At 35.8% G+C, this 25,692-nt stretch overlaps 2 protein-coding genes across 4 annotated transcripts in view; one reads left to right on the forward strand and one right to left on the reverse strand.

The window, feature by feature from the left end:
* Positions 1-7,812, forward strand: part of LOC148942828 (coiled-coil domain-containing protein 12) — a 43,224-nt gene extending 35,412 nt beyond the window's left edge. The window contains exons 3-4 of one of the 2 annotated variants that reach the window (XM_089102035.1): positions 3,773-3,911; positions 7,496-7,803. In XM_089102035.1, coding sequence (XP_088958161.1) covers positions 3,773-3,911; positions 7,496-7,699 — 343 coding nt within the window. In that variant the 3' untranslated portion in view covers positions 7,700-7,803. Of the gene's footprint in view, positions 1-3,772; positions 3,912-7,495 lie in introns of both variants that reach the window. The other variant, XM_089102036.1, reaches the window with a different exon arrangement.
* A 275-nt stretch (positions 7,813-8,087) lies between these two features.
* LOC148942829 (uncharacterized) overlaps positions 8,088-25,692 on the reverse strand; it is a 58,064-nt gene continuing 40,459 nt past the window's right edge. For both annotated transcript variants that reach the window (XM_089102034.1, XM_089102033.1), the window contains exons 7-11: positions 23,795-24,486; positions 19,995-20,134; positions 18,137-18,211; positions 11,743-11,795; positions 8,088-8,222 (exon numbers count right to left, since the gene is read on the reverse strand). In XM_089102034.1, coding sequence (XP_088958160.1) covers positions 11,771-11,795; positions 18,137-18,211; positions 19,995-20,134; positions 23,795-24,486 — 932 coding nt within the window. In that variant the 3' untranslated portion in view covers positions 8,088-8,222; positions 11,743-11,770. The remainder of the gene's footprint in view (positions 8,223-11,742; positions 11,796-18,136; positions 18,212-19,994; positions 20,135-23,794; positions 24,487-25,692) is intronic.

Here is a 25,692-nt window from a genome sequence, read left to right on the forward strand (position 1 = left end):
GTATTCATAAGTTTTCGTAGTTGCAGGCAGTCGTAGTCACCAGTATTCATAGTCCTAAGTAATAATCACATAGTCGCTAATAATCACAGTTACAGTCGCGATTGAAATCACAGCAGTACTAGGCCTGAAATTTTCAAATTAATGCCATTACTCTTTTATAAGATATTGTAGATACGCCACTTTGATAAACTGGATTCCGTCTAGTGTCTTGATTTAGTTCAATAAATCCCTCAACATTGTCCGAAATTTCACCTCAATACTTGTTACCTTTTTGGACACATCCATGATAAAATATCCCCCCTTTCCTAACTCTTGCATATAAGAAATGGACAAAGTGCATAATTTACATTCCTTCCCCAGAGAGCTATGACGGGTCAGGTATCCCTGAGCCACAGTTGTTAGACTTTTTGAATAAAATGGCTTTTCAAAATTGGGAGGGGGCATAAAAAAGGACAATAAGGAGACTGGTTGACGTCCGATCGCTCTTCAACATACCCTGAAAGTTTCAAAACCCTCAGCCGTTCCTTAGATATTGCTACCACGCCCAAATAACAACCATCCTGCACTTAGTGTATTATTATTATTATTTTTTTTTACATCCACCTCAACATTTCTTGAAAGTTCCACTTTAATACCCTAAATCTCTTTGGAGACTCAGGATCAAACATGAGCCAGTCTCACAATAACAAATCTTATGCTTAAACAATGGGCAACTTGGATAACTTACAACCCTTGCCCCAGGGGCTTTGGGGAGTTGTCTTCCACGGAGACATATTTACTTGACCTTGAGACTATTTTGAACAATATTTCTGTTTTAAAATGTTTATTAAGTGTCTTTGGGGAGAGGGCAGCTAAAAGGGTATGCGAGGAGAGCTAGTTGACCTCCGACCACTTTTCAACATTGTCTGAAAGTTTCAACTTAATATCCTTAGACTTTCCTAAGGTATTGCAAATGCACCTTCTTGATAAACTGGATGCACATATGGTTTTTTGATTTAGTTCAACATAAACCTCAACAATCCCCGAAGTTTGGACCTTAATACCCTTAGCCTTTTTGGACACACCCAGAATCAAACATTCTCCTTTTCCCGATTATAAATCTTGTATGTAAAGAATGGACAAATTGCATAATTTACAATCCTTGCCCCTAAGACAGTGGGGGACAGGACCGTCACATATGGAGGGGGGATGCCCCCTCCCAATGTTTTTGGTCACTCGGTAAGAAAAATAAGTCGGTAAAATCGTGGCGCTTTGCGCCACGGTTTTTCCGATGCTGCTAAAATTTTGTTCAGTTCAATAAAGACTACGAAATTACTGACATGTCCTCTACAGAAATTTTGAACTTGGTCAGTAAACGCAGCAGTTTTACCGACTTCTGCTGTGATTTTACAGATGGTGCCACAACTTTCCATTTGATTAAATAGGCAGCATTAATGTAGTGACATGATATGTACCGAAATCTAAATCTCTGTTGGTAAATGCAGCGGTTTTACCGACTCGTGCAGTGATTTTACATATTGTATTCGAACGGACATTATGCTAATTATTGACAGAAACGTCGGTAAAAATGACCAGCCAGTCGGTAAACTCTTGCCCACCCCCAAAAATAATTTTGGCTAGTAACGACACTGGTGGGGGGCGTGGCATCCCTGGAAGCATGGTTATTAGAGACCCAGGATAAAATATGCCTTTTTTTTCCAATTAGAAAGCTTATATATAAACAACGGGCAACTTGCATAACTTACAACCCTTGCCCGAGGGCTGGTATTTCTACACTGGAGGCATACTTATTTAACCTTTGGATTATATTGAAAAACATGGTCATCTCAAAGTTTTGATCTGATGTTTTTTGGGGAAAAAAGGTCGTGGAAGGGGGCTTGTTGTCCTTTTATCACTTTTTGACTATAAAAAAAGGCTCTAGAAACTTCAGCTTCCAATCGTATGAGCCCTTTCCGAAGTTTATTCGACCACCTCTTCCATATCAATTGTCCCTAAAAAAAAAAAGGTATACATTGAAGACTTATGGCTCTTTACTATAAGCAACGTTAGAGCGTTGCTTCTGATATCTGTGATGACATTATTCATAAGTAATTGTTAAATCATTTCTTCGATCTGTGGATGGAATGATGGTAAGTATCAGCTTAGATGGGCTACACATCCCCACACTCCAGAAGATTTCTGTGGTCATAGGCAGCGCGATAGAGCTGCCTAAGTAAAGAACGATGTGGGCACAATGTATTATTTTTTTTTCTCTTCTTTCTCCATACCAGGGCACTTCGTATCGAAGGAGTTGTCGTAGAAACTTCGAAAAGGGCTCATTTGATTGGAAATCAGAGTGGCTACTGCCCTTTTTAATAGTCGAAAGTGATTGGAGGGCAAATAGCCCCCCCATGTCCATCATTCCCCCAAACACATCCAATCAAAATTTTGAGATATCCATTTTGTTCAGCGTAGTTGATTTCCAGAGAGAAAATATGTTTTTGAAGAGGACATTCCCCAAAACCCTCGGGGCAAGGGTTTTAAGTTATACCCGGAGGGCATATAAGAACGATGTTGGCACAATGTATCATTTTTTTCCCTTTAGAGCAGGGCACTTCGTATCGAAGAAGTTGTCGTAGAAACTTCAAAAAGGGCTCATTCAATTGGAAATTGGAATGGCTTGTGCCCTTTTTAGTAGTTGAAAGTGGTTGGAAGGTAACTAACACCCCTTCCACGCCCACCATTTCCCGAAATACATCCAAACAAAATTTCGAGATAGCCATTTTATTCAGCGTAGTTGATTTCCAGATAGAAATTATGTTTTTGAGGGGGACACTTCCCCAGAGCCTTCAGGGCAAGGGTTGTAAGTTATGCCCTAGGGGTGTATAAGGTTTTTATAGAAGGCGTTGTCGTTGAAACTTCAAAGATGGCTCATTCGATTGGAAATTCAAAGGGCTAGTGCCCTTTTTAATAGTCGAAAGTGATTGGAGGGCAACTAGCCACCCCCCACGCCCATCGTTCCCCCAAACACATGAAATCAAAATTTTGATATAGCCATTTTGTTCAGCGTAGTTGATTTCTAGATAGAAAATACATTTTTGAGGAGGAAACTCCCCCCAACCCTTGGGGCAAGGGTTGTAAGTTATGCCCTGGGGGCATATAAGGTTTTTATAGAATGCCTTGTCGTAGAAAACTTCAAAAAGGGCTCATTCGAATGAATGTTCATTGTCAGTTTAATATACATATACTGATATTTAGTAATCAAAATGTTAATATTATTTGGTTTATTAAAGTTATAAAAGTAAAAAAATTTATATTTTTTCAGTAAAGTGCAAATTTTGTTCTGGCCTTGGGAAGACATAGGGGTTTTGAGTCCAACTTATGTTAATTTCTGCTCGTTTTGAGTTTGACTCGGTTATTTATTGTAATTTCTGTTCGCTTTGGGTTTCATTTATTTTATCGATGCTGATTTGTGGTAGTTTCACGCTTGATAGATTATTTGATTTTATTTTTGCTCATTTTTTGTTTAATGTAGTTCTTTACTTTTCTTTGAAAACTTATTTTGTGGGAAAAGCTTTTTGATTAATACCACAAAATATCGCAAGTGTCACGCACTCTGCAAGAACTTAAAAGGGAACAACTATTTTTAGGGGGAGGGGAATTTGAAACAGTACGAAAACAGATGAATCTTGAATATATAGGACATATGGTATTTTGGCAATTGTAATAGCTCGTTTTGATTTTTCACGAAATGATCCCAATTCTTTTTTTTTTGTCACTATTGATTTTGCAGACCCCAGTTTCGAAATTATAAGCCGATAAGTGAGGATCTAAAATATGCAGTTGGAGAAGCAGCTAAAACGGGCGATGTTGAAATGGAGGTAGCGGACTCTTTAGAGAAAGCAAAGGATTTACCGGTTGTTGAAGAAATTGTAAGTATAGGTTTAGCAGGTTTTCTTCAGTTTTGAAGAGCAAAAAAGGAAATGCTGTTTATTCATTTGGGTGCTTTCTCCTCCCATTGAAAAACTCAATTTTCAAAAATACTTATCAATATGCTGGTTTATTTTTTTCCGGATTTTATGTTTCGATAAACTTACTACCGTTGAACTTATACTTTTTTTATGTTTCGATAAACTTATACTGCAGAATAAATTTCAGTGTGCAGTCTGTTTACCGTTCTTTCCCATGTACTCGTGTTTTTTTTCTGTTTCAACAGCCTTACCTCTCCCCCCAAAATGAAACTATTATGTTCCTGTTGAGTGTCAAATGCTTTTTCTTAATCGAAATGATTCTGTTGCTGCTTTCTTTCTGTATACTGAAGCACGGGGATAGCCCTGGAAGTGAACCAGGAGGAGGGGGGATTGTCCAACTGAAGTCCAAAATTAGGAATAAAATTTGTAAAAAGACGGGACTTAGTCAAAAATTGGACAAGCTCAAATACAGTAAAACTCATTACAGTATTGGATCTAGGGCTGTCTAGCCTCATAAGAAAGGTGTATTTTTACTGAAACAGGAAAACTACAAAAGATCATTTAGAAAAAAACAGAGTTAGGTTCTCTTAAATTTTTAAGATAGTGTAGTTTTTCCCTCTTCAACTAAAATTCCGGCCGACTACGGCCAAATGTCGAGATATTAGTTATCTGACAAGTCAGGTCGGACTAGCATTGCAATTTCATGTGGCTCTCCTTGACAGAGCTAATTTTATTTAATCATCAAAGTAAGCATATACACTCCCAAATTAGAACTCCTTATCTAAATTGTAGAACTGCATATTGACATCCCTTCTTTAATAATGAGTATCAAATAGATCCATGGGTTCAATATAGGGACCACTTAAAAAATCATTCATACATATTCTTATGTTTGTTCCGTGCTTAATTTTTTGTTATGTTACGTTAAAATTTCGAACGGATCCCTTCATTTGTCAAAAAATGTTGCTTTTTTTCAAAATATTGAGTCCTTAAGCTAAGGTTCCCAGTCTCCTCTAACTGGTAAGTCTTCCTTGGGGGTTGAACTAAATTCACCGCCGTAATTGTACCTCTAAAACCAAACAAACAAAATACCTGTTTTAATCTCCGTAATAACCGCAAATTGAGCAAGCATATATCAATTTTAGGAACCCAAGGTGACACAGCAATGAATTCTATTTTTAGGAAGTTCTCTTCCAGGTTCAACGAATCTGAACCGCAAATACATACTTAACACAAAAGTAAGGTTGATACTACAATACAGCTGTGAGTCATGGGGAACTGACCCTACAAACCCATCTATTTCCCCTTGAGAATAAGAAAATACCAGAACACAACGAAAAAAAGAAAGAAAAAATTGACTGCCAATGAAAACTAGGGAAAAAAGTAAATATTTCTGCGAAGACCTCCGCTTCATTGTTGTCAATCCAAAAGGATTAAAAAAAGGGGGTAAAGTCGACGAAACGAAAAAAACGAGACAAACCTCAAAATTAAAGCAATCAAAATGAATGCATAAATTTTCAAGTAAACATTAAAAAAGAAACTGAATAAAAAAAATATACAAGGCCTTTATGTGCTTATCTCTCCTGGTTTTGAAGCACGAGAAATTTCATAGGTTGCGAAACAATTTACGCGTGGGTCTTTCTCTTTTACTATGATTTAATGTGTACTAAGAATCTAAATTAATGAAAGCATTTTGAGCGTGGCTAAGATAGATTTCCCAAGTGTTCTATTAAGGGCGACTTTTCAGTGAATTTGCTTTGCAAACTCAAATCCCAAGGCCAGAATGAGGCCTTTATTGGGGGGGGGGGCAGTTATGGAGGTGTTATCAAGCTGGTTTAAGCAATTCCAAATCACAGATATGTTGGGTGAAACAATCGGCATTTGACGCGACTTAATGGCTTTACTGACTTGAAGGTTTATTTTAATAAAAAGATTTGCTCTAATTGTTGACCAGTCCTTTTGATATAGACACAATCAAAAGAACACAACCAAATTCTATATGCACCACTACCTAGAATGAGGCTTATTCCATCCTTGCCACAGTTGCAGTAACGTCAATTGTGGGGGGGGGGGTATGTGCCACCTAGATCCCCCCCCCCAATTTGAAAAATAAGTTTTTCCGGTGTTTTCATTGAAAAATGCCTGAAAAAATTCTCCCTCCCCCTAGATTTGGAAAATAAATTTTGACCCCCCCCCCCCGTAAATTTAATAACTTGTACAGAAGAAGTAAACCGTTTATTTTGTTGGGATTGTGGAAAGTAACACTTGAGGTTTTTTTAGTTCTTAAAGTTTGTCACCCAATTCAGGGATTAAGGCCTAGAGGGTGAAGATTTTTTTTATCACCCTCCCTAAGGATACTGTCAGCTGGATATCGGGGTTGTGCGGATTTTTTTTTCCATGGCCTCATTAACACCCCGATATTCAACTGACAGTATCTTTACAGAGAACATAAGAAACTCCATACTATTACATTTCAAAATTGAGTGACTTTTTTTTTTTTTTAGGACTAATTCTACAAGTTCATATAGTCGATCTCAAGAGTGTTTTGTGTATATCTGATTTCCATGGATGACACTTATCTTGTAAGATAATATTACCTTGCCAGTCAGTGAGCTCTTGACGATGTGAAGAAATAACCTGACATAGACCAGACCGGGCTCAGTTTGGTCTTCGGCCAAAATCCTGATTTCAAACTGGATACAGAAATATTGCTATCTTAGCTTAAAAAACCGTACAGGAGATAATTCTACTTCCAGTTTTATATTCTCTTTTAATCAAAATCTATTCTTCCATCAATACTTTTTTTTTGTAGAATAATTGTTCATTTCTTTGATGATTTTTGGGGGTTATTCTTAAACTCAAAAACGTCAAAGTTCTTCAAATTGACTTAAGTACTCCAAGTTAATCGCTGATCACCTTAGATCGTCATGGGGCCATTCCTGTCGCTTTGGGTGTTTATCAACAAAGCTTCTACATTCAGCTCTCCTAAGTTGTACTACAGCCCAAGACGTAGTAATTATTAGAACCCAAATAAAGCTGTTTTAATAGACTTGTATGCGTCTTTTCTCTATGGATGGTAAGCAGAATATCTATTAAATTGAAGCCAAATTTAGCTTAACTCAATGAATCGTCTCAATTTTTTGTATTAGTAGTTGTCATATCTCTTGTATACTGATGACATAGTGCCCTTAAGACGTTTTAGTTTTCCTCTTCCATTGGCTACAATTCCAGATTAACTCTTATCTGTTTCCTATATAATATTTTATTCTTAGCACTAATAAGCAAGAGCGCTGTTTATAACAAAACGAAACGGATATAGGAAAAATTAAAAAACTAAAAATTGTTGGATATAAAAACATCAACTCATGTTAAAATATTGAATTATTCAAACTAGTTAGCATTAAAAAAAAAAAAACAGAAGATTTGTCTCGGAGAATAAAATCCACTTTGCCATCAAGCGGCTGTAAGTAATAACACTTGTGGCGTGGAAACACACATTATAAGTTCATATTCTCAACATTTTCATGTCTTGAATTTGTTTCTAGGATGTTACCAATTTAGCACCAAGGAAACCTGACTGGGACTTGAAACGAGATGTTGCCAAAAAACTGGAATTACTTGAAAGAAGAACTAAACGTGCAATAGCAGAACTAATTAGAGAACGGCTTAAAGCTGAAGGTATGACAAACATTGCTGAAACGGTTAGTGTTGGTGCTGCTACTGCTCCAAAAGAAGTTGATGAAGACTAATATTTTTTTTTTAGTTCAAAATAAATTTTTACTTTCAGTAATATACAATTTCGTATCGTCATTCCCAACATAAAGGGCTTATCTCAAATTTCCACCATTATACAGGAGAGCAAAAATAAAGATTTTCAGTTTTTTTTTTTTAGGTTTCAACTCGCAAAAAACTTGTGAGTTGAGTGTCTTAAACCAAGCCTACCCACCCAGAGTAAGGAGCCTGCGAGATTCACCTGAATTTCGAAAAAGAGACAAAACAGCCCTAAAAGTACGAGTGATCTTGATGAAAAATATACTACCAAATTCAAGTCACAAGAAATCTGTAAAAATAAGATGTTGGTAAAAAAGGTATATAAATTTATCTACACATTTCTTTTTTTTTGTAATTAAAGAAAAATGAGTATAAAATCATTTATTTTTCAATTGAGACAACAACACATACGCTTCAGCACCAGTCTTCATCAAAAATACAAAAAAGGCTATGAAAAACCAAGAAAGAAAAGTGAATCTGACGTAAGGCAGCTAAGACAACCTGGAAGAAAGAAAAAGCAATATACAAAACTGAGATATGACCAAAACCAGGATTATAACAAAATTCATTTAGCTACGGAATATTACTATCGATACAACCTAAATTGAACAAGACTGTAACCCTGCTGAAATTTTCGTAAATGAGGAGTCAATACAGATTTGGTCCAGAATATATTAAATACATTATCTTTATCTTTTATTATAAATTATTAGTATCTACGAATGGGGTTTAGGCCCCCCTCCCCATTTTCCCCAAACACATTCGATTGACAACCCCCCCCTTCCTGCCAGGGCGAGAGGGGGGGGGGGGTTAGAAATTGATATTTAATCCCTCTTGATTTCTGGTCTACGCTGTTATTATGAAAGTAGAAAGTAATTTTAAACCCCAAAATTAGCAGAGTTTATTCCGTATAGGAGGGGGGCTGCCTCTTCCTCATCCCAACCTTCCCTTCGTGGTCGTAGAAACTTCAGAGGATGATCATTCAATCGAAAATTATAGTTCTAGCCCTTTTTTACAAGTCGAAAGTGAGTAGAGGCCAGCCAACCCTACTCTGAAACCGTTTTGATATCTGGTCCTTTTGTTACCCCTTAGGACATCTGATCAACTTTTTGAGGTAACTATTTTGTATTTTCTCTCGGGCTCTTCAATTTTGCGTTTGGGGGAATTATCCCGGAGGGAAGATTTCCCAGGGGGCGCCGACTCCCAATTGATTATGTAGAACTCTTCAAGCTTTGATATGAGGGAGCTCAGTTCCCCCAAGAGCATTTTAGGGGAGGATCTGGCCCAAGCTCCATCCCTGAATTACGCTTATGTTTGATGTTTTTGAGCCTAATGTAATACACCTTCATATTCTAAAATGCAATAAATATGTTTTCTAAACATAAGACGTGTTTTTTTCTTCAAAATTATTTTGCTTTTCAGAATTTTCTTAGCAATCAATTTCTCCATTACGATAAGGTTCTCCAGGCGATTTGGGGAGGTTCTCCCTCAACAAAATCGTGAAATTTCGTTTATTATTTCTAAGTATTTCATAAAATTTCGATTTTTGGTGCTTGGCTAAAAAGGCGAAGTTCCCTGTCTCTTCAGGAATATCCATTGGTGTCAGCCTGTATTTTTCGCTAAAAATTAGTTAGCCCAGTTTCAAAAAGGCACAGAGTAGCACAGTCACTCCTAAACATGCACACAGTCCATACAAAATGAGCGGTAAATACAAACATTTATTCTAAATTTAATTTATTCGTGCGCAGTTCGACTATAAATGATTCACTATCAACTATTATGGAGGAGCACCGGTAGATCTTTGCCTAGGCAGGGGGAATGTGATTGAAACCTCAAATGTGCGTTTTCACTTTATTATTATTTAGCCAGATAATTTATAAGTATAATTCAAGGAAAAAAAGGACAAACTTTAAACGAAATTGAGCCTCAGGGAAGTTGAAACAATTTAGTATACTTTTTCACAAAAAAATCCACCAACACATTAGGTTGTCTTTGCTCAACTACACGGGCCATCTTAAGCAGATGTAACTCAACATGACAAGTAATGACACATGGTGTTCACAAATATTGATAATCCTATCTACTTGCCTAAAGGAGGAGAGAAAATGAGTATCGAAAACTGGAGGCCAATCTCCATCCTCCCTCTGTTCTTTAAGTTAATAGAGAAAGTCATGCACCGTCGAATGTATGGTTACCTCACCAAACACGGGCTCCTGTCTGATACTCAGTTTGGATTCAAGAAAGCGCACTCGAAGACTCACGCGGTTGACCGTTAGTCTGATTTTGTGAACAAATGCCTGGATAGAGGTGATTTTGCTCTTACAGTTTTTATTGAGTTTAAAAAGGTTTCCACACAAATGATTTTAAAATTTTATTACATCATTTGCAGTGTTTAGGTATTAGAGGATCTTGTTTGAAATGGTTTGAGAGTTATTTAAATAGAAGATCAGTTAGAATGGTTTTAAATGACGTTGTTTCAGTTCCCTGTTAAATGCGGTGTTCCACAAGGTTCGGTATTGGGCCAGCTTCTTTATTTATTATATGTTGACAGCATGACGTTTTACTTGCCGGATTCATGTCTCACGTCGTTCACTGATGATATTGATATTAGTATCTCTAGTCATGGTATGGAGGTTCTATTGGAAAAGTAAACAGTGTTTTGAACCAAGTTAATATTTTTACAAGCTTTAGCCTTTTATCTGTCAATGTAAATAAAACGAATCTTATAGTATACAGTAGAATAGGAACACCACCTAATTTTGCTCTAAAAGTTCTCTTTTTAGTCCCTTAAAGTCTCTAAAAGTCTCCTAAAAGTCCCCCAATAGATTGTCATATATCAAGGAAACAACACACTGACTTGGTTGTTTCAAAAGTGGCCAGAGAAGTTGGAATTATTAGGAGGTTGAAAGATTTTCTGCCGTCTGACGCTCATCGTGTGCTATATCATTCGCTGATAAGTCCTTACTTTTATTATGGTTGGGTTTTATGGGCTAGTAATTCTTGTTCAAATTTTAAACGCGTGCAGATTTTACAAAATTAAGGTAGCAAGACTAATCGGAGGATATGTGAAAAAGGATAAAGACACGACTTCATGTTTTAAGAAGCTAAAGTTTATGAATGTAGTCAAGATAAAGTGATTATCAGGCCGCTATTTTTGCTTACGAATGATGGAATGGTGTATGCTTTGAAGTCTTTTGATCACTATATACAAGTAATGGTCATGGTTATAAACGACAATTACCGAGGATTTGGTCAGGAGAGCATCGTAGCAGTAAACGAGGTGGTTTTACAATCCGGCATTTAAGACCCGACCGAGTGTATGGAATTTTCTTCCGCCAAGCATTAAGACGGCTACACCAACAGCTATTTAAAAGTAAAATAAAAAGGTATCTTTTTGGATAGGGAGGTTCAAGCCCCAGTTTTCTTCTCTTTGTGTGTGGCTTTTTTTTTGGCGAGTGTTCACTGGCTCTCTTTTTAATTGTTATTTTTTCTTTGGTTAGTATTTTGTTCTCATAATTAGTTAGTTATTTAGTAGCCACTCGACAATAATGCGATTATCGTGTCTTCTGTGGAGCGGCTACTACTATAAATTATATCTTGAAGTATTCTGGTTGTGAATAAATATATTAATTATTAATTGGCCCAGAAATTAGGAACAGGAGGAAGGAAACGATAACAGACCCTAGATGAATCCTGCACTTCTTAGCAAAGTTTTTTTTTAGCCAATACTTTAGAGATTGAATGAATTATTCATTGTGAATCGAGTTTAACATCCCTCCAAATGTCCAATACTGAATTGACTTGGGAGTAGTTAGCTGCTTGAACCCCCCCCCCCCCCAAAAAAAAAAATGTATGTTTGTCCGACTCGTAAAAACGTAACAAAAATGAATATAACCAAATTTTTGATGCACTTTTATTGTTTTTTTTGTAAACCCCCCCCCCCCGAAAAAAAAATACTGGATACGAGACGATCCGCGATCATAGTAGTAGCTGTTCAAACGGCAAAAATAAAGGAAAGTACCTTATCGAACAAATCCAACGTGAAGTCTTCAAATTGGTGGCTGCCGGAGTTTTCTGTAATCAAAATACAATAGTCAAACAGAACGAAACAAATTCAGAATAAAAATAAAAATTGAGAGGATTGTAAGGCAGCCAGTACGGTCTGTAAGAATTCACACAGAAAAAAGGCAAAGATGCAAAAAAAACGACTTGTATGTAGTTTTTCCAAAAACTTTAACATTGTGAAACATTCTGTGAAGTTAAGTTTAACTCAGTTTACATTGCTTTCGCTTCCGAACTGGCCAATCACCAGTGAAAAAGTTCTTACTGGCCAATCATTAATTTTTTACTGACCCATCGAAAATGTGTTTAAATAAATGAGCCAAATACATACTAACAGCAGTGGAAGTTGAACCCCTGTTTCTTAAAATGAGGAAAACTGTATAAAAACACGCCCTATTTCAATTACTCTATAAATAGAAGTCGTTTAATCATAATTTAGCAATCCCCACCGAATCAAAACCATGTCTCCCAGATACAAATTGATGTACTTTTCAACTTCTGAGAGTTCGGCGTCGAAGCAGTGACGGACCCTGAACTTTGTAAGTTTTAAAAGAATATTGCTAAAAATAAGATTAGCACAATCAAGGCCGTATCCATAGGGGGGGGGGGGTCGAGCCCCCCCCCCACAAACGTAACAAATATACATATAAACAAATTTTTGATACGTTTTTTAAAGTCTATTTGTACACCCCCTCCCCTCCCCCTGAAAAAATCCTGGATACGGCCCTGAGCACAATAAATAACAAAAAGTATTGATTTATTAAAGCCATTTTGACGTGACACACTAAAATATACTTTATCATATTCTGTATATTCAAAACACAAATTAAATATCAGAAATTATTTTAACAAGATGAATGTTGGATTAAAATACAAAATTTATAATACATCTTCTTTTTAATATCTTGTTGCTTGCTTTATCTAGTGAATCCATTTGGCTTCTGAACAGCTCTTATACTGTAAACTCACCACAATGTATATTTTTCTAACTTGCAATTGTACGAAACGGAGTTTTGAAAATAGTATAAAGAATGAATCTACTTTTTTTATAGCTAATTCAATTATGTAAATTCATAATTTACCTTGCTTTAGTCTTGTCCGTTACAAGATGTAGTTAATACCAGACATTCACTCCCACCCACCCCCTTATACTACCCAATATACACAAAGATGGCAAAATATTAGACTATTCTGTTCAAAACCCTTCTCAGAAAATTTTAGTTGCGAAAAAGAGAAGCATTTTATCCGATAATGGTCTTCCAATGTCTTAACCATTCTGTTTACTGGATGAATCATCACCCATGTTTATTCACTACCTGTACACTAACATTTACACTCAAACAACTAACAAAAGTTGGTCTGCACACCAAAAAAAAAAAAAAGAGATTAACAAAAGAAGAAACACTAGGGAAGTTCTGTAAATTCAAATTTCTTCCAGCTTTCATCACACAAACATAGCAAGTCTCCATGAGTCTTCTATTTACTTTGGATATCATGAGAAAGAAGAGAAAAAAGAGCACAAAAGAAAAAGAGAAAAAAATCCAAAAGAAAAAGGAAAAAAAAGGATAAAACTTACTTATGCATCGAAAGGACATATCGTACAAGTTGTAACTCAATATAAGGTAAAGTATGCGGCACTAGACCCTTAAGGTCCAAACCGGCGGTGCTGATCTCCGTTTCGTGGCCCTTCAGCCAGGAAGTGCAATGGGGGGCTGGGGGCCAGCCAACCTATGCTTTCGCAAACCCTTCCTGTTTACGCAACTCAATATGGTGTCCATTTTTTGATATACTATTGCTGCTAATAACAGCTCACAGCAGCATAAGTCTACCTGAGGCCCCCAGGTATGTACAAGCTCCCCCTCCATCCCAAACTGTTCAGAACGTTACTCTTTACTTCCTACTATAAAGTTCTCATTTATTTTCAATAATTTCTTATAGCCTTACCCTCTCCATTATAGGACTCATTACTTTTCGATTAAACTCAGATGTATTGCCAACAGACGCGATTTTCGGCAACCTGCTATCCTTCATCCAAAAAACAAGACCTAACCGTCTTAGCCTTTCTTTCATTACAGCTCTAGAAAACGGGATCAAATCACACTAAAAAAAAAACAACTTATTGTCTAATATAAGGTCGTTAAAACGAATATCTAAAACTTTCCCCAAACGATTCATCTGAACGACATTTAACATATCTTAACATTCTTTCAAAGTGCCTATGGTTTAAAGCCATACTTGACCATTGTCACTACTATCCTATTTTTGGTTTGGATGCTTATCTTCGATTCGTCCAAACCTTTTCCAATTGTGAAAAAAACACTGTCCCTTGGATATTCAGTTTTTTTTTATATCTTCACAACCCTTACTATTAAGGGGTTTCAATACCTTAAAGGATCACCCCCTATTCCATCCATCCTAATTTTTTAGATTTTGTGGCCGAAGTATTTAGAGTTGATTGGGTGGTTTTACCATAACTCGTAGAGATTGGATAATAGATCCGAACATACGACAGAAAACTAAAACCCGACACCTACTTCCCCAGAAATCTTAGAAAAAAACATGTTATTTCCCTGTTTTATGTAGGAGATAGAGATATATAGTTTTAATGAAACTTAAATCAGATTTACCTAGGTAAATTTGGTGTAGGAAAAGATAACAGTAATGGATACAGACTTTTGCAATTTTGTAGGTATAACAATCTAGTTTATAACCAATATGGTGTTTGGTCATAAAATGGCTCAAAAGTTAACGTGGTATTCACGTGATGGTATAACAGCAAACTTTACTGATTATGTTATAGTAAACCAAAGACTGGCAGGATCAATAAAAGAAACTAGGGTATATAGGAGTGCCGTTATTGATATTACAAGTAAAGATCAGCATCTAGTAGTGTCAAGGGTTAATTTAAAGCTAAAATATTGGAGGGGTAACTACCTCCCGGGAAGTTATGATGTTGGTAGGCTCCAGGATGAGAATTTGAGAGAAACTTTCCAGGAAAAGTTGAATATGAAGCTCCAAAGTTTAAAATTTGATAATTTGTAAGATGTTTGGAATAATTTTAGAAAAATAATTTGTGAAGTTGCGGAAGGTGTCTTAGGGAAGAAAGCTATAACTGTAGCCAATAATATTAATGATAAAGCTTCATGTTTAATAGAAAGGAGGAAGGACTTATACAAGGATTGTTTAAGTGACGAATCGTATGAAAACAAAAGAAATGTAAAGAAAGTGGAGAAAACTTTAAAATATGAACTAAGGAGGTGTGAAGTGGAGGCCATGGATAAAATTGCCGAGGATCTGGAAGATGCAGCCAGACGGCATAATAGTAAAATATTGTACTGGTGCGTTAACAAATTGAGAGGGAGTAGTCAATCCGGACATGTCCCAGTTAAAGATAGGAATGGGGTCGCAATTAGCGATAAGGAAAAACTAAAGAGAGATGGGCCGAACATTTTAAGAACTTGCTTAACCGAGATAGAGTTGCAGGAAAAAATATAGAGGAAAATGAAAAAGTTTGTGATACCTTGGATGTGAAGGAAGATTTGTTTTGTGAGGAGGAATTAGCAACAGTACTAAAAGGATTAAACAATAATAAGGCTCCAGGTGCTGATAGGGTGGTAAATGAGTTTCTTAAATATGGTGGCTCTGAGGTTAGAAATAAGTTATTGAAGATTATGAATATAATCTTTGAAGGAGGGGAAGTACCTAGCGATTTTAGGAAACTCTTAATTAATTCACTGTATAAAAAAGGTGATAAGAGTGAATGCGATAAACATCGAGGTATTAGTCTGGTCTCTGTAGGTAGCAAATTACTTAGTAATATGATACTTTTTAGACTGAGAGATGCCATAGACAAAGTTTTAAGAGAAGAGCAGTACAGTTTTAGAAAAGGTAGAGGATGTGTCGACCAAATTTTCACTCTTAGGCTAATTATTGAGAAGTGCCTGAGTTTTCAAACACCTTTGGTCCTCAGTTTTATAGATTATGAGCAAGCGTTCGACTCTTTTGATAGAAGAGCTTTAGTGAAGATTTTATCATTGTACGGTATACCAGACAAATACGTTAAAGTGATTAGTGCTATGTAATAGAATAACACTGTTGCGGGTAAGGTAGGAACTGAGGTTAGCAGCTGGTTTTGTATTAACTCAGGAGTTAAGCAGGGTTGTGTTCTATCCCCCTTTATATGGATTATTTTGATGGACTTTGTTTTAAGGAGCACAGGCAAGGCAATGGGAGACCACGGAATCAAATGGAGAGGAAAAATTCTCCTGGACTTGGATTATGCTGATGATTTAAGCATCCTATATGAAAGTGTGAGCAAAATGAATGAAGTTTTAGAGGTTTTGCGAGTTCAGGGTGCTAGTATTGGTTTGAAAATTAATGTTAGGAAGACTAAGTAACTAAGGCTAGGAATAAGTGAAGATGAAAAGGTGACGTTGCGTAATGAAAAGATTGATCAGGTGGGCAGCTTTACTTACCTTGGTAGTATTATTAGTAAAGATGGTGGGAGTAGTGAAGATGTTAAAAATAGAATAGCCAAGGCTCAGGGTATTTTTTCACAGTTAAAAAAAGTCTGGTAGAATACGAAGATAACTCTGCAGGTCAAATATGGCTCTGAAGCATGGACACTCCGAAAAGAGGATGAAGATTTGCTAGATGTTTTTCAGAGAAATTGCTTAAGGATTGTTCCGGGTACCCGGTTGACTGACCATATTTCAAACAATAGGCTATACAAAAAATGTGGTTCAATACCGCTCTCTAGGTCTATAATGAAAAAAAAGTTGAGGTGGTTAGGGCATGTTATGTGGATGAATGTTGACAGATTGACAAAGATTGTTCTTTTCGGCCAACCATCTAGGGTTAAACGGAAAGCAGGTCTTCCTCGTCTGGGGTGGGAGGATGTCATAAATAAAAGTTTAAAGAAAATGAGAATTTCCTGGGAGGGTGTAAAAAGGGAAGCTCTGAATAGATTGGAGTGGAGGAGGAGGGTGCGTAGCTGTGTTGGACTCAGGCGGCTTTGTGCTGCGGTGAGTTGTTAGTAGTAGTAGTAGTAGCAAATCATTAGAAAGTGTGAATTTTGTTTTTCGATTAAAAGGAGCAGAATTTTCTTTGTAGCAGAAGTTCAGGACAGGGCATTTCCTGAAGAAAACATCAAGAATCAGCTCAAAGAATCATATCATTTGAGTAATTTTATATCTTTGAGAGTTCCATGTGATGTTACCCACTTTGATTGAAAACCTTGCTGACACTAGGGATGTAATATTTCATTGTCTTTTCAATCAAATTTCATAGTCAAACGCCCGATTCTGAATAGCTCTTGATGGTGGCTAGTCTGTCGAGAGAATTCGCTAATGAGCCTTTTGTTTCTGAGATGGTGAGCCGACACTGAGGCTCGCAAAACGATTTTAAGGTATAAAATTCCCTTAATGGTATTGAATCAAATCACCTCTTGAATTTTGTTACTAAAAGTCACCTCTTCATTTTCATTTATTCGTAACCTAAACGACTTAGTCTTCTTGACTTTGATTTTCAAAACTATTCTCTCAAAACCTTCAAAAGTCCAACATTTTCAGCTAGGGCAATCATTTTATCAGCGTAATCTAAGTCTAGGTGATTTTTACCTTCACATTTGGTACAATATTATCTCATAGAATTCGCTGTATTTTCTAGGATAAGAGTCTATCAAAATAGTCAATATAAACGAAAAAAACAAAAAACAAAGCAACAATACTGCTAAACTCTTGATTCGACACCCTGAAGTCATAGAACTGCCTATGGAGAAAGAAACCCCCTAACAATCTAGAGCTGCAATACCCCTTCATAACACATGCAAATCTTGTTTTCTGTTCTTTGAATAAAAGCTCCTTATCAGCAATACACTGTGGATTTAATTTTAAATATAACCAACAGAGTTAGTTACTGTGAAATTCACAGTATAACAAGCCAGCCTCTCATTACTATTGCTCTAAAGAAGAAGAGTTGCATATATTTAGAACATGTACTCCGTATGAAAGAAGGCCACCTTCCTCCTACAGTCTAAAATTAAGAACCAGACGACAGAAGAAGACGAGGTCGTCCAAAGAACACCTTACGTTGAACTTTCGACCGAGGTCTAAGGACGGCTGAGACCTCATTAGTATATGAATGGAAGGACGTCATCGCTGCAGCACCGTTTCGGGACGATTGGAGAGGTTCCGTCGACGCCCAATGCCCTACCGATGGGTCCAGAGAAACTAAAGTAAGGTAATACATAAATATATCTAAAATTAAGATTCTTTTCATAAGAGATCTATTAGACAAGAACGAATTACGGCAGGCAAATCAGGTTTACTATAATATGGTATAATTCAACTTACGAATTCAATTTTGCCTCCTTGTATGACATCCTAGACTTGGTTCTTCTTGGAGGAACGAGGACTTCTATCTCTTGACTGAAAAATTATAAAACTGGATTAAAAAAAAAAAAAAAAAAAAAAAAAAAAAAAAAACAACAATAGAGAGAAGAGAGAAAGATATTACACTCTTTAAGAGCGATTCCTAATTGCGGTATTTAATTCATTTTCTCTATCCTGAAAAAAAACTTAGAAGTTGACTGAACGTGTATAATGACGAGATTTTATAATTTGTTTGTTGTTTTTTTTTTTTTTTACCAAAAATTATAAACATCCATACGTTTTTCTATTCTGCGATTTTTTCTGTAAATTGCAGTAATTTATTTTTCCTTTTAAAATTAGCAAAACGAAAGTAATTATTCACTAAACAAGAATAAAATGGGCTAAATCGAAATACAGAAACAAGATCAAAATAAGCTAAAGATAAGAAAATGAAACCAGCTAAAGTTAAATACAATAGTAGCTGTAAAAACGATAGCAATAAAGTTAGTCATATGTTATATCATACCATAGACTTGTAACTAAAGGAAACAGGTTTTGAAGTTAAAACTTACAGTCAAGTTTTAACCAGAGAGTGGAAACATCAATTCTATAAAGGGAGACCCGAACTCATTCAATGAAGCTTTTAAGATAATATAGTCACTCTCAGAATTTATATACTTCAGGAAAGAGTCAAAAAATAAATAAAAGCAGAACTAAAACCTGAAACTACCTCTAGTTCGAAGCTTGTAAACAAAATATGTTTCCCAATTTACTCTAATGAATACAATTTTTTTTTAACAAGCATTAATCGTTGTAATTAATGCAGCCAGGTAATTATATGTAATTAGACATATGTTTGTAATTATGTATGTGTTACAAGATATGTAATTGATAAATAATTAATGCATTAATAATCAACAATAATGAGACAATTAATTTTGAAGCTGCTTTCATGCTACTTTAAGAAAGTATCTGTAAGGAATAAAGTAAGTAAGTAATATTTTTCTAGTAACGAATAAAGTTGAACCACTGCTCACAACTCTAAGGATGCAAATAGATAAGAAGGAGAATAAAATATTTACGAAAGTATAAAATTTGCTACAAAATTGTAAAATTACACTGATCCCGTCTAGTACGCCGAGGAAGAGAGGATGCTACCCTCCCAGTTATGTTTTGAGTTATAAATCAAGGAGACTACCCATCCAGTTATATATTCCAAGGTATATTTTCAAATCTTAGAGCAAATTAATATAATAGATTAAAGGTGATTAATTGGTTTATATATATATATATATATATATATATATATATATATATATATATATGTATATATATATATAAGTTTTCTTACTTTAGCAATTGAGATAAACAAGCACTTGAACAAAGTCTTGACCCTACTCATCTATCCAACCCAACCATTAGCTAAAAAGAAATGTCCTAACTCTTTGCCATGTTTTCTTTAAACGAAAAGCCAGATTTAACTTACAAATAATCTAAATAAGTGACTATCTTGATTTTTTTTGTCTTGAGATTCTTTTAGGTTATACCATACTGTTATCTGTGTATGTTTCTAGGTTACCAATCGCGCAGATTTATTAATTAGGGTTCCTACTTTACCAATTACATCTACAAGAAACGAGTTTTGTTTTCTAGAATTCGATCAAAGTGTAACATATTCTAAATTATGTTTATGTCTATCAAATAAGCCACTTCTTATTTTTATTTACTCATTGTTTTTAAAACCATCAGGAACATTGACTCCAGTTTGCATATAGCAAAAATAAAACTCACATCGAGACAACCATTTCGCTTATTTGTGTATAGCAAAAATATAACTCACACAGAGACAATCGTTTCGCTCATGGCACGTCGTCTTCCAGGATTTCTTGACAGGGTTGGGGAACCGAACAATGTATCATCAATAGTGGTGGGCGCCGCAAAAACAGTTCTTTCAACCGCAAAATCTTCAGTGGGACAATCCTACAAAAAAGGCAACTTTGCAATCCAGCAAAAAAAAAAAAACACAATATATATAAAGCAGTCAGTCATATAATTGAAAACCAGATCTGCTACTATAATACCTAGTGAAAACTTTGGTCGTATTATTGATCTTCATGCTAATTATCTATATCCAATCATAGTTTATCCTACATACTCTCAAGAGGAATATCCAGGATTAACCAGAACTAAGAATTATTAACACAAACTTATTTTAAAGAGACAAGGTGGGGGCTCTTTTTTCTAGCAAATCATCCATCTTCAAAAAAAAAGATCAACAGCTCATGCCCTCAGCTTTTTCCTTTTGCGGTTTTCTCTTTTTTTCGGGGAGGATTTTTAAAAATGTTACAGCCAACGGTAACACCCATGGTTGAAAATTAATTTTGAATAATTTGGCCCTTTTCACTAATGTATACAGTCGTTACAAAGAGACTGAACGGTTATTTCATACATACTAGCCTAATTCAATAAATGATCATGTAATCCATTCGAATAGAAAATCAAAAAAAGATTTTCACTTATTCATCTGAATAGCAGTACTCCTATCTGTTTATGCTGCAAACTAAAGTTATAAACTGAGACATTAAGGGAGCGAGATTTCAAATACTACTCAACTAAAGAACAAAAACAAGTTCTATCTTGCTAAATTACTCGTCCCGACATGCTAAAAATAAATAAGAGAAAAAAAAAAAAAAAAAAAGTTCAGTGGATACTGCCAGACTACTGGGCTTCCCCAATAGGCAAAACTCAAAGTGTTTGAAAATACCTTATCCCCCTTTCTGCCCACTAGTCCACTGGATATTGTCAGTCATGAATAAACCTAAGAATCTTGATCGTCCCACCGCAATTCTGCTTGGATTTCCCAATTGGCAAAACTCAAAGTGTTTGAAAATATCTCAGTCACCCTGTTTGCCCACTAGTCCTCTGGATATTGTCAGTCATGAGTAAACCTAAGAATCTTGGTCGCCCTACTGCGATTCTGCTTGGCTCTCCAAATAGGCAAAACTCAGTGTTTGAAAATATCTTAGTCCCTTGTTTTACCTACAAGTCCAGAGGACATTGTCTGTCATGAGTCAACCTAAAAATCTCCGCCCTTCCCCCAATGCAATTTAAATGGGCTTTTCCAGTAGGCAAAACTCATATAATATGAACAATCATAGCCACTCATTTGTCTGTAAGTCCTATGAACATGGTCGGTCATAGATCTTTGAATCATTTTTGGGTCTCCAATTGTATTCAAATGGCTTACAGAACTGATCTTTTTTGGCTTTACTCTAATTAGACACGGTTCTCAAGTCTTTCATCACTTATACCAAGTTGATAATTCTAAAATCAACTATAAACTCTGATATCTCCCACAATGAGGAGTCTAATGGGAAACGCTACATAAGCAGCATTTATTGAGATAAAACAAACGATATTTGCAAAATATACAGCCGAAGTGGCACATTTACACAAAGGAACAATAATGTTTTCCCGCCCAAAAGCATGCAAGTAAGCAATGAAAGGCATAAAAATTGCTACCGCCAATCGCAAGTTTTTTCAGTTTCCCACATCTTCAATTCAACTGTGTAAATGTTTTCTATGTCGATAGTAGTTGAATTAAGTACTTATGATGCAGAGTCATGGAAAAAATTGGAAGATGCAGCTAGACGGCATAATAGTAAAATATCGCATTGGGATATTAAAAAGTTGAGAGAAAGTGATCAATCTGGACTTGTCCCAGTTAAAGATAGGAACGGGGCACCAATTAGTGACCAGGAAAGATTTAAAAGGAGATAAGACAGAATATTTTAAGAATGTGCTAAACCTTGATAAAGTTACAGGAAATGATAATGAAAAAAGCTAGCTTAATCCTGGCTATAGGAAATTATCGAAAATACTTATTGAAACACAAAGAAATTTGAAAATTGATCAGGCTTTGATTCTTCTAACAAACCGGCTCTCAATTAACAGGCATCATCAGATTGGTCCGAGTTAGGCTTCTCTAAGGTTACTGGAAACCGTTTTTAATATATGTTTGTTGACAAGAATTTAGGGAAACCCTCCTTCCACAAAGGAGAAAAATGGATATGCACTCCTAAAAAGCAAAAGTAGGAAAGCAACTGTTACTTCCTGAAGATGGGATATCATTTCCCCTTCAGCTAGATGACAAAAATTTATCCTGATGACAAAAATTTAGGCACCTTTCCCATACAGAATTTGGATCAGGTCCTAACTTCCAAAAGGCATAACAAGAACGTTAGCTTTTATTTTTAACCATTCTTGTTAAGATCCGACAGCCTTTTCTGGCAAGTATCCCAATGATAAGAGTTGTAAATCCCTCTACATATGTCTTATCACATCCAAACCCCCAAAAGATGAACTTTAGGAAAATTGATCCGTTTCCCACCAAGTTCAGCTCAGACCTGACAGCCTCATCTGGCAAATGCCAAAATTTCTCATTTTAATACAAGAAGATTTAAAACAATAAACAAAATATTTGCATGTAACAAAACTTGTTCAAACAAAGTAATCTTAAAACAAAATGAATTAATATACACGGCTTCTGTTAAGTTTGAGTGGAATCTTTGACAGCGTTCTAACATATTTGCATTCTCGAAAAACCAGCTAAAACGAGAATTCATGGACTAGGGTAAGTATACTGCGAAAACATAAATCTTTTCATACCGATTCGGTCCACGTGAAATGGTTAACACAAGCATAGGATTTTCTTGAAGTTACAAAGACATTATTCATTCTGCAAAGATCTTGGCTTATACAATAATACAGTCATATCCGCTTTTCGTTATCACACTTCTCTCTATCTGTCTTCTTTACCAGATTAGGACCTCTCTGTTAGTTTAGGTTAGATTAGGTTAAATTTGGTTATAAATATCAGAAATGAGCTAAAAACCTAACCTAACCTGACCACACGTAATCTAACCTAACCTGTCATCATCAAACCTTGCATTAAACTGAAAACAGTGACTGGCAATTCTGATTAAATCCAAGGAAAAAAAACGTAATTCAGGAATTCACCAATTTCGGACATTCACATATATATATAAACCCAGAAATTGTCTTTGGAAGCAATAAATCTTAAAATATCAACAATCACTGAGAAAAAAGACAAGTAAACGAAAAAAAGAGGGAAAACCGTGTAAACTGAAATAAAAGTCGATTAACAAGCATCAATACTCATGGTTTTACCGCAGCGATTTATTTTAGTTTCAATCTATCCTTTTTAACTTATTACTTTTCTAAACATGAAAAATAAGGAAATATAATGAAACATACATAAGGAATAATAGAATTTCGGACCTAAAGAAGAAACTTTTTGGATATTTACCACCCCCCACCTCCTCCCCCAACATGAAACACCACACAGTCGGTTGACGTATAAGAAAAGTTCAGATTTTAAAATAAACAATAGTTATTTTTTTACGTCATAAATTTGAATAATTTTTTATAATCTATATCTGTAGATAGACAAGGAGGGAACAAAAAATTCATCAAAAGATGGTTCAAGATGAACTCTTTGCACCTGTTCATCTCCCCTCTCCCCCTCTACCCAAGGTTCGGATATTTGTGCAAAAATGTTTCATGCAATAATGAGTGAAATAAAGCACAATAACTGAAATAAACATATAAAAGACATACCTCTGTGACATCATTAGTGCTAATCTCAGTTTCTTGAACATCATTATTTTTCGCTTCAGTTGCTACATTTTCAGTTTTATTATCCAAAGACACCATTTGACAGATTTCATCATTAGCCAGCAAAAACCGCTTAGGCGTTTTCTTCTGACGGGAAGAGGAACGCCTTATGGCCACATTTTTGGAATTCGGGCCCTTCTCATCAGCCGATTTGATTTTCTTGGAGAGTTTTTTCGGAGGATCATTTATCGAAGTTGTTTGAGCTTTACGTCCTTTGGATTTTCTCCTAATATACAATGAGCTAGTTCCCTCGAGGGGATCTGTAACTGGAAGATGATTTGGGCGTGCTACCAAATCACCCCAAGACTTGCAATCACCTTCTGACACAGCTACAAGATTAATAGTTTCTGTAACAGAATCGCCATTATTAGACTCCATTGTCCCATCTGTGAGAGGAACATCAACAGTGTATGTGGAATTTAACCGACTTGAAATATTATCTTCCAAAACTAAAGTGACCTCGGATCCCTCATCCTTCAGTGCTAGAGAAGAGCTTTGTTCACTCAAAGTTTCAGCAATATTCTCAACTTCCTCTAGCTCTGTATCGAATTGCGGGTCTGTAGGTTGAGCCACCTCAACCACTTCTATATCTACAATATTTTCCACTGCATCACTGCCTTTTCTTAATGAATAGCCTACAAAAAGAAAACACTAACTGAAGAAACTATTCGTAAATATGATGTTAATTACTATAAAATAGAACTAATTAACACCATAAATAATGCAGAATATGAACAAAAATCGTTCTGTAAATTCCTCAACAAAAAGGAAAACCCATACATTTCTAAATTCGTTTTAGTTTGACGGATATTCATTGGCTTTTTGAGAAATTTAATTAAACCGCCGGTCCAAAGGCCCAATTAAGCAACTGCGATCTATGGATCATAGTTGTGGAGCAATTCCAGAGACAATTAGTTGGCTCTTAAAACTCATAACCAAAGTCCTAGCTGCTAACCCCGACAAACTTTGATTGAGATTCAAAAGGCCAGCTTTAAGGGTACCAAATTGGGGAGGGAGTGGCCGGTATTCATCCCGTAAATTTCACCTAGATTTTGAAGAATAATTTTTTGAGGGGCTTTTCTACTGAAAAATACGATTTATGGTATTATTTGTTTTTTTCGTGCAAAATTTAGAAAATAACAACAAGATTAATCCCTCACCGATTCTGAAAAATAGTTTTTGATCTTTCTCCCTAAATTTACATTAATTAACACCACTGATCAGTCTTCTGGATATGAATGACAAGAATGTAGATCATCCCTCACAAAAGTCCAACCGGGCATATATGTCCAACAAACTGGTTCAGACTATTGACCAGATTTCATTGAATAAATTCAACCATCACGCCAAATAATTAGGCAAAAAGACGAACTCCTAATTCCACAAAGACCTTAATGCACCCATTCCACCAAGGTTGGAAAGGGAGCACACCGTGAAAAGGCCTTACTATGAACCTAGCTCATACTTCCCAATAAGTTTGGTTTGAGCCTATACCCCAATCTGGGGGAAGTACTTAGGAACAGAATTGAGGGACCTCCCTCCTCCATCCGTCAATTACAGAATAGATCCCTGATTCAAAAAAGCAGGCATAGATCTGACATGTAATTCTAGCGGCCCTCCTTTTCTTCTTTCACTGTCCAGATTGGGTCCTGCTCCAAAAAGAAAAAAACTAATTTACGAGCTCTTACTGCCGATTAAAGATTTTTTTTTAATGAAAGTAAGGAGCAACATTAAAACTCAAAACGAACAGAAATTTTCTGTATATGAAGGGGTTGCCCTCTTCTTCAATACCTTACTCTTTAAGCTAAAGTTTCAGCACTTTTAAAAAACATTACTATTCT

This window comes from Artemia sp. Qi Xiang Cuo, chromosome 16 (genome assembly GCF_049724085.1).
Source record: "Artemia sp. Qi Xiang Cuo chromosome 16, ASM4972408v1, whole genome shotgun sequence".
Lineage (NCBI taxonomy): Eukaryota > Metazoa > Arthropoda > Branchiopoda > Anostraca > Artemiidae > Artemia > Artemia sp. Qi Xiang Cuo.